This window comes from Cryptomeria japonica, chromosome 3, assembly GCF_030272615.1.
Source record: "Cryptomeria japonica chromosome 3, Sugi_1.0, whole genome shotgun sequence".
Lineage (NCBI taxonomy): Eukaryota > Viridiplantae > Streptophyta > Pinopsida > Cupressales > Cupressaceae > Cryptomeria > Cryptomeria japonica.
In genome coordinates, this window is record NC_081407.1 from 4,074,686 (window position 1) to 4,086,795 (window position 12,110).

A 12,110-nucleotide genomic window follows, 5' to 3' on the forward strand; every position below is an offset into this window, starting at 1 on the left:
CCTTGCCCTAAAGATCATTATACATAGGTCCATAAATCTTACGTTCCACAAAAATTAAGAAAAGTTTATTTAAATTTTGAGGAAAGCTGCAAATGGTAAATTTTGAAGGTATAAATATAGAACTAAAAACTAGATTGGTAAATTTTGAAGTCTTCAACCTTTTTTTACCAGAGCCAAAAAAACTAGATTGGTAAGCAAATAAATATATCAAGCAACCCAAAATACCATGCAACCCTTCCATTTGTCTCACATGCCATCTCAAGATAGAAATATGTAATAAATACTTTAGGATCAAACAATAGAAATGAAATAAATTTAATTTTACAAGTTTAACTTTTATTATACTAGATTAACAAGTACAAAGGTTTACAAATCTCACCTGTAAAGTGGAATAAGACGACAATTCAACATTTCTAACAATATCAATAGAGGCCCAGTTTTGCTCAATCCCGTGTTGTAGCGTTGTAAAACTTGCTGCTGACATAGAATCTCCAATTAACTCAAGAATTGAAATAACTCATCAACAACTATAACAAAATTAAATCTAGTAGTAGATGCTTTAAAGCTACAATTACCTTTATTATTTCAAAATATAGAATCTTCTCACATGTTTTTTCACTAAAAATAATCAATTTCTTGAAAACTGTCCCAAACTCAAAATAGAAAGTTTTAACCAAGTGCATATCATGACACATAATTTTCAAGCAAAAATAAAAAGAAATGATGCTTAAGATATTTAATTAAATAAAACTCACATATGATGCGATTCTCTCAAACATGTGAAGTTTGTTGAAAACCTATATTCTTTCATATGACAACACTATTAGAATAGAATAGTAAACACATTGGTACTCCTATAGATTAGATGATATACTTGAGAGAGTTTTCTAATATTCTCATGCACCTCAACTCATTGAAACAAACTTCCAACTCCATTAAACCACACTTAGGCTCACCTATACAACCATCAAATGATTGTTTAATGGCCTCCACCTCCTCAAAGAAGCACGATCTACTCCCAAATGAAGCCCCCTCAATACCCAACCCAGATATTCAATTCAGCTACCTCAAGGGGCAACCCAAATCTGTAAGGAAGCAATAAATTCATCTGCTACCAGGTGAAACATGCCATAATAAAACTCATCTCTCCATCCAAAAAAGAAAAATGAGTGTGTTCTAAAAATGGTATTGCCCATTTCTTTCCCATTCACCCCAAGATCTCCATTTTCATGGATGAAATGTAGCATCAACCACGGCCACTCAATGAAAAAGCTCTACAATGCAGATTTATGGGAGCTGTCCATGTACCCAAACACCTCTAAGTTTGGGTACAAAACAATTATTAACCTTCATGATCCATCAAGCTACTTGTGATGCCAAAGGGTTTAACTTATTTTCTAGTGCTCGTTTTCTCAACCAAACAAGAGAAGGACCTCATCTTCTAAGGAGGACCCATGGTAAATCAAACAATCAAGACTTTCTAAGAAACATTGATCACCAGTTTTCAACCAAATGGAAAATTTGCCAAGCATGGCACCTACGTTGGTTAAACCACCACTTCTAACAAGTGGATGCTAATAGTAGGCATCTATTTAGGAAAAACACAATAATCGTTATAATGTCCAAGCATAAAATAAACATATATCGTTGATATTTGTAACCAACACTATGTGATATCTTTGACACTTTCTCTTTCCAAAATCATCACTTTTCTTAAAATGAGTTTGCAATTAGGACTCAAAATCCAGATCATTAAAATCTATATAGTGAGCCAAAAATTCCTAATAGTAACAATTTTGCACTGTGGAAACAAACTAGAACAATTCAACCATTCTTTCAACACACTTCAATACAAAATAAAAGGATGATATTGAGAATACAAGGATTTGGGGAAGCAGCATTCCAACAAAATATATTGGATTTCAGATCTTCTAAAGGAAACAAACATTTGCAGATCGGGGAGGATGAACAATCAAATAAAAGCAAATTAAATGATTGGAGTACAAAATTGCTTCATCTCACAAGAAATTATGTCAACTCATAAAAATTAGCATTGCAAGATATACAACTCTATAGCTTCTCTTATGTGTGTTTATCCAATAAGATACGGTCATCAAGAAGATAGCAATTCAAACATCTCCCTGACATTGGAGAATAGTTATCAGACCAATAAGTTCTAGGAAAATAAAAATAAGAGATCTAAAATATTCAATAAAGCAAAGGAAATGAGGTTGGCCTGGAGAGCATATGAAAAGTGTTTCTTTCAGGGTAGACAAGTCACCGCAGCAAACCAGGAGCAGGACTCTCTAGACCAGGGCATCTGGGGCATCCCTGTCCTCCAAAAACAACTTCAGATTTGATAGGGAGTGAGTTATGAGTCCTGAGAAGCCAATCTTGGTAGGTGTGCATCAGTTAGAAGACCAGGATAATCTGAGGACCCTGGTCCAGTGAAATCAGCTCCAGATTCTTGCTACAAGTGCACCATTACATTTTCTATCCATTTCCATACTTGTTATGAATTTTTTGAGTCAATATCACATAACATACTTAATCTAGGTTACTAGTTCATGCATGTACCTTCTAGCCTACTTCTTTAAATTCAATTTGCATCGTTTCAATTAATCATTTTTAACTCAACCAAAAGGAATAGAATCTAATTAGTATTCAACCCTCTTCCTAATATAATTGAGGTTGGATCTATTGGGTTCACTCTCCTTTTATTGTTTTGTGTGTGAAAGTTAGGTCATTTCCTAGTTTACATAGCTTAACTTGTGAAACCCTAATTTTCCATACATTATAATATCCTTTTAATAAAAAGTACCAACAAAAAATAAGATATCCCCAATGGCACAATTTACAAGGAGTAGATGGTGACACTTCATTCAATGCATCTAGATGTCCACTTGTTGACGACTCAAGTTCAATGAATCTAGACATGCCAACTTGTCATGATTTGATTGGTTGATGATGAGTAGATGCCACCTCAACTTGCACTTGGTGTAAACATTCACATTATCACAAAGAAGTCCTTGCATTTCTAGCAATATCCCTTGATACTCAACATCATCTAGATTTTGACTAATTGTGATGGTTCATATTCCCAAATTGCATCATCTTGATCATTATTTACGTTGTCCTTGACCTTGATATCATCTTGCCTTCTAACTTTCTTCATATTGCAATCATCTTTAAATATCTTGACTTTGTCCTCCATGTTATAATTGAATCACTAAGATTTGTGATGTCCTCCTTGATCTTGGAAATCCAGGGTCATTTTAGAATCTTTCTTCATAAAGTAATGTTCTCCTTGAATGTTTTGATATCTTGGATGTTTTCTTCCATTTTGTGTTATTGAGTTCCTCATCCTTGTCTTATATGCTTCCCTGCAACAATCAAGGAGAACATCTTGCATGATTTGGACTTTGACCTCTTCATGTTGCAGTTGTATCTTTCTCCATCGTTCACCTTCATCTTTTCTCCATCATTCCACACTCATTCCTTGTATCAAACATTTTTTCCACTTCAAATCTGATTACTCCTCTTGTAGAATTTATCCTGTCCTTGTCTACAACTTGGATTTGCAAGTGATTTTCTTGAGGGAAATCGTACTTCTTGTTGGAAACTACTTTTAGGTCTGCTCCTCAATCCCCCTTTTGAATTTGAAATTGCTTGAATAATGATAAAAGGCATTGATCTTCTTCTTATATGGATCCTTCACATTTGATAAAAAAATTCAATCTCTAATTCAATATAATCTGTATAAAATCAGCAAATCCATAAAAAAAATTCTATCTCCAATTTGACAATTTCATATCAAAATCAACGAATCCGTTTTGTGTTTCAACGGATCTGTTTACCTTGACTTTTCATGAACTAAAGTCACCTATAAATCCTCAAACTCTAGTTCAATGGTCATGTCGGTGCTTTGATGGATCCGCTCAACATTGTAACAATTCCATTCCCCAGACAAAAACCAAAAACTTAAATCCCAAATCATAAACACAAAAATCCTGTTGATTTTGGTACCCCAACTTGGCTAGGCAAAATTTGAATTTCCATATATTGTTGGAAAGATCCCTAAGAGCTCTAGTTTCAATGCTTTGGAAAGCACGCCTACAAAATCCATTTGAAGGGATTGTTGACAGTCCTTAGGCCAAATTCCACTCCAGAAGCCTCCAAAAATGCAATTTACTAAAACATAGAAAAAAAATCCAAAAAAATATTCTTATTTTTCTATCATACGTCATCCAATTGCTCAATGATCGATACAAGAACACCTAATTTAAGCTTAATCTAAATCATAATCAGATCTTAATCCAAATCCTAATCTAAGCTTTAGTAAATCAAACCCTATGATCTTAGTTTTTGCAATTTTTCTAACATATGGCATCCAATTGCTCCATGAACAATACAAAAACACCGAATCAAAGCTTAATCCAAATCCTAATATGAGCTTAATCCAAATCCTAATCTGAGCTTAATCAAATCCTAATCTTACTTTCTACAATTTTGTTGGTGATCTCTTTTTTCTTAGTAAGACAAGGAGATTATGCGATGCAATAAAGTAAAGCATTCATGAAGAATAAACCAAAATAAAAACATTACTCCATATCAATCACCAAATTATCTAGTAGCTAACTCTGAAAAACAATGATACGTGATACTAGAAGTACGACATCCAATTGCTCCATGATGGATACAAAAACACCTATTCAAAGCATAATCCAAATCCTAATCTGAGCTTAATCCAAATCCTAAACTGAGCTTAATCAAATCTTAATTTCAGTCTCTGCAATTTTGTTCGTGATCTCTAGTTTCTTAGTAAAACAAGGAGATTATGTAATGCAATGAAGTAAGGCATTCAAGAAGAACACACAAAAATAAAAACATTACTCCATATCACCCACCATATTCTTTAGTAGCTAACTCGAGAAAGAAAATGATACCTGATACTGGAAGTACAGCAGCTATGTCTATGTTCAATATATGCAAATACTCTTGCTTGAAAATCAATATCCTCATAGATGTACATAAACGGACAACATACGCTCTGAATTTAAGTTATAATTCACAAAAAGCTCATAATATTTTGCTCCAAATATGGAGAAAAACTAGGTACCATTTTAACTGTGATAATCAGAGCATAATCCAAATCCTAATAGGAGCTTAACCCAAATCCTATTCGGAGCTTAATCCAAATCTTGATCTCAGTTTCTGCAATTCTATTCATGATCTCCTTTTTCTTAGTAAAACAAGAAAATTATGTGATGTAATAATGTAAGGCATTCAAGAAGAATACACCAAAATTAAAACATCCATAAGTTAGAGATAACCTACAGTTATCACCCACCCTATTATCTAGTAGCTAACTCTAGAAAGAAAATGATAACTGATACTAGAAGTATGTCAGCTATGTCTATGTTCAGTATATGCAAATACTCTTGCTTGAAAATCAATATCCTCATAGATGCACATAAACGGGCAATATAAGCTCTGAATTTAAGTTAGAATTCACATAAAGTTCATGATATTTTGCTCCATGTATGGAACAAACAAGGTACCATTTTAACTGTGATATATATACATAAAAACTGCATTTTAATAAAAATCATTTTTGTCAACTTGACATATTTCAAGGTTTTTAATCAATTTATTAAGCTACAACTGAAATGGAAATCACGCCAACATACAATATCAAATGGTAAAGCATACATACGTTAAAGTGAGGTCGAAATAGCGAATGAGGAGCAACTAATAATAATCTCACATATGTTTCCACCATTGCAATGCTTGGCACAACCTTCATCAAAACATGACCACGTCAAATCTTCCAATACAAAGCCACAAAGTATAAAAGAATTTATGCTTAAAAAGAGTTTAGATAATTAATATTAAATCTATAAATAAGGAATGTATTGATAATGTTAAAGAGGGGTCAGTTTGATAATATGTTTTCTTTCTTTCCATTATAGCCTTCTATTCAGCAATAAAAGCATTTTCACAGATTGCTTTTGCAAAACCAACAAATTTCAAGAGAAGCAAAATCCCATTAAAACCAAAGGAATCATCCAAAGAGAAAAAACCAAAGAATCATCCCTAAAGAAAGAAGAATAACGAGAAGCTATTGTAAACCAAAAACCCATGAAACATTCCTAAAAGAAGATGAAAGTCGAGAGTTAGAGTTTCCAGTGACTTGGAATAAATTCTATTCTAAGACAACTCTTCCCAACCACCTGAAGAAAAGTTATCCAATTGCAAGAAACAAAGGTGATAGGGGAAACAAACTTTAAAGAAGGAAATTTTTCTTCTCGTGCAAAGAATCTTGGGAGCCCCACAAATGTTGGAGTAAAGAGGAGTTGATGTCAGAAAACGAGGCAAAAGCATTTTAACAACGACTCAGAAAAGAAGATGATGGAACCAGAAAATGTGATGTCCCCATCAAATTCAAAACAAGGTAAACATATATGAAAGCCAACTAAGAAGAAGGTTGATTATACCTAGACATTCAGTGATTTACCTATAATCGCTGAATGGCAATGAATATGTTAAGAAGGGAGCAGCAGTTAATATTTTTATCGGAAACAAAGCAGCAGTTATTGCTAATATATATAGAGAAATTGTCATGTCCCCTCCTTAATCGTTTTTTTTATGTATATATATATATATATTAAATGAAGCAATTATTATTATTATTTGATATAATAATTATCAACAAATGATGTCCAAGGGGATGAGCTTAATTGGTTAAAACATTGGGTTCTCACTGTGGAGACCCAAGTTCAATTCCCAATAGGGACATCTGAAGCGGAATTCTAAGTTGTGACTCTTGGCCTTCCATAGGATGGGGAAGGTCTTGGGGTCAATCTAATCAAACATACATCTGAAGTGGAATTCTAAGCTGTGACTCTTGGCCTTCCATAGGATGGGGAAGGTCTTGGGGTCAATCTAATCAAACATGATAATAATAATAATTCAAAGATATGTAATGGGGATGGGGCCCCCTACTATGTCCCCACTGATTCATAGCTCCAGTCAAAAGCTATTCAAGCTTCGGCCAATTACCGATCAAAAAAAATAATTATCAACAAATGATTACTTAAATTTATTTATTTATTAAATAATATTATTTAATTAATACTTATTAATATTTATTCTGATAATGAATGGAATGGTGCGATTTGTATATAGCTTAATAATTGGGTATGCTTCGAATATAAGGCTCAATAGTTTGAGAGGTTATCTTTAAAAAGGGGCATTACATGATTCTTTAGTTCTGAGAAGTCTCTTGAAAGACAGAGTTGTAAAAGTGGAGTTGGATGAAAGCTATCGATACATCTCAATTAAGTTAACCATTGTCGGTCATCTTCAAATACAGTATTAATACCATTGGTCATATTGACACATAATCTTCATACCTGGTGATACAATTAGCTACGTAGAGATCATATATAAAGAAAGAGTCTATCGAGCGAACGGTGGTTAAACAACGAATCTATATTGGATGGCAACTAAGCGACTACATATAAGAAGGCATCGATAAGCATCTATCAACCATCGGTAAAATAAGACAAAAGCAATTACTTGTAAAGAATAAAACATCGCCCGCTTCAATGAATGACGACAATCAAGGTAGTGATCCAAAGAGAACACTGATACACAACATTAAGTGGCCATGATCTGAATGAGCAATCATTCATAAACCGTTATTGTTTGATAAAGACCATTATGGATGGTGACAATCATCGGTTATGGAAATGCATGAAGATGATCATCGCTAAAGAGGAACAACCACCAAGTATGACAACCAAACATACTAACTTATAATTGATAAATGGAGAATCGAAAGAATGATACGTTAATGACTAAGTCCCAAAGCAAAGGAATAGAGACTAAGTATAAAAGAAGTTTTATAGATCTACAATAGATCGGGCTAAGGCATGAACTGTTAACAATCATATCGATGAGGATTAATTGATATCATATGAAGAAACACGATGTGTAGATAAGCAAATAGATTGACTAGAAAGAAGACATCGACTAAACATCGCAGCAAGTACCAATCAACGACTTGGGGAAGTATAATAACGTTCATCGAATTGGCTAATCCGATGGTTAGTAGTCACTATTAGATAGCTAGCAATGGATACATTAAATACTCCGCATCATTGGGTAATATATATTTAATTAATAAGGAATCGATATCTATTATTTTGGAAAGGATGCATTATGAAGATGCAAGTGGTGCAATTAAAAAGAAATTATGAAGGGACAAGTGTCATGTCCTTACAATCCGACTTATCATTTCAAATGCAAGATATAAGAAGGTATTCCCAATCATTCACTTAAAAAAAGGGAATGGTGTTTTTATCTTATTTTCTTATTCCAGTTGGAGGAGCTCAAAGTGAGCAAGGCCAAAGGCCCATAATTGGGTTCATATAGATAGCCGCATTGTCATTGCAAGCATTTGTTGCCAAGATAAGGAAACAACATATCATATAATCGTTGCAGGTGATTAGATCCTAAGAGATTACTGCACCTAGTGCAAATCAAATCAATTCACTTCCAGCATATATAAAATTGTATATATCATAAATAGCTAGTGATGTTGTTCTTACTCTCCATTTCATAGTTTAATTGCAAACATTAGATAGTGTAAGTGTAAGGAATTGAGGTAATTGTCCCGATATTCCAAGATACCCTTAAAGGGGGACATTACAGAAATAGCCTAACAACATAACAAAGCCGGCTCCTAATGGTTAAAGGGTAGCGTTCTAGCAAGAAATCGCTCCTAATTAACATTAGGACGGTTTTAAGTTAATAAACATTAATAGCTAAGTTACCGGTTCCGGTTCGGATTCAAGTTCAGATTCGGATATGGATTCGCGGATTCGGCAAATTTTTTTTTTTTTGGGTACGGGTATGGGTTCGTCTGTATATATATATATTTTTTAATTTTTTTTTTATATATATATGTTGAAACTTCAAACATCAAAATTATATATGTTCACAGTTCAAACATACAAATATGAAACATACAATGTAACTTTCCCATACAATGATACATAAATGATAACAGATAAATCATAAATCATAAATCCATAATTGCCAATGCCAATAAATATTCTAATAAAGATATATCATAAATCATAAATGTAATATCATATTCATAATTTGCAAAAAAGATAATATTCAAGTTTCAAGTTTCAACTGATTCAAGTTTCAAATTGTTAAAATAAGATAAAAAAATTTGTTTTTTAATTGTTTTTCTTTGTTTTCTAACCCGTGGGCCCCGTTTTTGGGAACCCACGGGCTTGGGTTCACCCTAGTCCGAGCCTGGTTCGACCTGGGTCCCACCCGGGTCCTGCCCAGGCGGCTGGGTTCCCTGTGGGTCCAGGACCGGGCATGAACCAGGACCAGGACCCCGCCACTTTTGGCAAGAACCGGTAACTGAGATTAATACCCAACCCATAAACCAAAAGATGCAATTATGAAGGGTGGCATCTCTAAGATATTAGATGATATAAATATGAAGGGCTGCGTTTTGAAAGGAGTCTGGAGAATTGATATTTTATTATTACCTTATATTCAAATAGGCTCGATTGAGCAGAGCAGATTGAAATATAGAAGCATACCTTATATTTGTTTTGATTTTTTAAAGGTTCTAATTTTTCTTTCAAGGGCCGACCTAGACCTGAACACCACCCTAGCAGCATTAAGAGGTCTTTGAGGACACAATGGTGAGTGCTAAAGCATGCAATCTTGGATAATAGGGCGCAAAATCCAGGTTATTTCAGAATAGAGGTCCCATGGGACCTAAAGTTAAATGAGGGATGCAAACATGATGTAAACAAGGAATTCCCTAAGCGCATGTCAATAGAACTAAGGACTGATTCAAACAATGTGAAATTGCAAAGAGATAATCCATAATGTCAAAGCACTAGGAAGGGTGAATGCAAGACTACTGTGATAGAGACATGCTATACAAGAATATGGGGCGCTAAAACCACCGTCTCAAGGAATTTCCAAATGATGATCAAGGAGGTGAGCACTAAAATGGGCAGTGTGAGGAATTTTTGAATGTTGATCAAGAAGTGATGAGTGCTGAGGCTAAATGAACAATGATAGTTGGGCACTAAAATCACCTGGAGATGGACAAGATGCTTGGCAAGGAGATTTCAACTGAAATTTGTGGATTTTGTAAGGAAAAAATCAACTTTAATTTTGCAAATCCACAATAATAGCTAGCCTTTGAGTTTCGATTTTGAAATTCCATTCCACACAAAGATTGCACTTAAATTTTATATATATTTTTTTGTCCAGGAATTTTACAACAAAAAAAAAAAATCATTTTTTTTCTCATGTCAAGGTCAGATTTTCCGATATTGACAAGGAATTTTCCTTGTCTAGGTTGAATTTCATCATTTTTTATCCTTAAGCATTTCAAAAATCCTAAATCCCTAACAACTTGCTCTTGACAACAAGTTTGCAACATTTCTACAACTTTAGCAACCTTGAGAACATTTTACAAGTTTTGACAACTTTGACAATTTTTTGACAATTTTACTAGTAGTATACAAGCACTAAAATCTTTTCTTTTCAACTTTAACTTTACCAAATTTTAATCTGAAAACTGAGAGATGTAAAAGATGCAGCAACTGAAACTAAGAAACAAACAACGGCAAAAACCACAAAGCACAAGATTTTACATGGAAACCCAATGTGGGAAAACCACGGTGAGAAATGCTGCCAGGATCCACTCTCCTAATCCAGCCTCACAATTGAAATGCTTTACAAGTTTTAGGGCACCAACCCAAGGAATCACCAAATTCCTTCTGTATTGAGCACCAACTCCATCAACCAAGAGCACCAACTCAATCAACCAAGAGCCACCAACTCTAATCCATAGTACTAACTTTCATGTTTAGAGACAAATAGTTACAATTCTGTGAAATCAATAAGATATTTGAATGATCTGATACTATAAGCACTGAACTGAGTTAACTATCAAAAGTCTTTAAGTGTCTCTGTATATCTGCAAGTCTATATTCTGATACTAATAATCAATACTTTTGTGTCTCTGTAAAACACAATCAGAGACAACCAACACCCTGTATTTCTGCAGTGCAACACAGAAAAGATGCTGATGACTTTACACAATTGAGATGCCTTTGTCACAAAACAAACTTGCACCAGAAAATGTTCTGACTCTGCCTTGAGTATTAAATGAAATCTGCAAGCAAACACAGCTCTTTTCCAACACAGAGATCCATCACTCTAATCGATATCAAATGATGCCAAAAGGTTTATCCAAATAAGGTATTATAAAACAAGAATTTATACCATTCAAACTGAATTAGATGGCAGATTCAATGTTCATGTTATTGACCACGCAGTCTGCAAAAAACATCAGGTTCTTCAATGAAATAATGTAAACAACATAAATAATCTTATAACTGATTCAAATCTCTGCACACTGTGTACACATACTGAATCTATACTCTTTAACAATGAAGCATACTTCGATATTTTTCTTATTAATGATTCAGAAAAGCGTCTTTCATTGTTGCTGACTTATAGACTTTATACGGACTGAGAAATTATCTTCAGTTTCTTTTATCTTCACAAGACTCTCCAGTCTTTTATCAATATCGCACCAAAAATCATGGCAATCATTTGAACTCAAATCCATATAATGGATGAGTGTAATATGTAGAGACTAATCAAAACTGTCTTCAACTAATCATACCCTCCTGAACCAATAGCCAGTTATAACTGTATCTTTTAACAAATATCATAACACTTAATCCCATCGGCAAAAAGAAGTTGCAACCGATACCCAACAATAAAACTTATATCAAGTCGAATATGCACTGCAAGACTTTTATGCACAACTGTATACACAAATCATCAATAGACATAGAACAGTTATCATTTGTGTTTCTTTTTTCTTTTTTCAAGCGTAGATATCACCAACATGATTCTCTGATAAAAATTATTCTGATATACTTTTCTCTGATGCACAGGCTTTGTCAGGCTTCATATACTGATTACAAACGAATACATATTCAGATTTGCGTAAAAGAAAAGGTTTGATCCTGACACAGAAAGCA

The 12,110-nt window shown here is 33.8% G+C and overlaps 1 protein-coding gene across 3 annotated transcripts in view; it reads right to left on the reverse strand.

Annotated features, from left to right (window-relative positions):
* The window catches only part of LOC131041182 (mediator of RNA polymerase II transcription subunit 23), a 316,846-nt gene that overhangs the window by 108,925 nt on the left and 195,811 nt on the right, over positions 1 to 12,110 (reverse strand). For all 3 annotated transcript variants that reach the window (XM_057974180.2, XM_057974179.2, XM_057974182.2), the window contains 2 exons: positions 5,717 to 5,800; positions 380 to 474 (listed from right to left, as the gene is read on the reverse strand). In XM_057974180.2, coding sequence (XP_057830163.2) covers positions 380 to 474; positions 5,717 to 5,800 — 179 coding nt within the window. The remainder of the gene's footprint in view (positions 1 to 379; positions 475 to 5,716; positions 5,801 to 12,110) is intronic.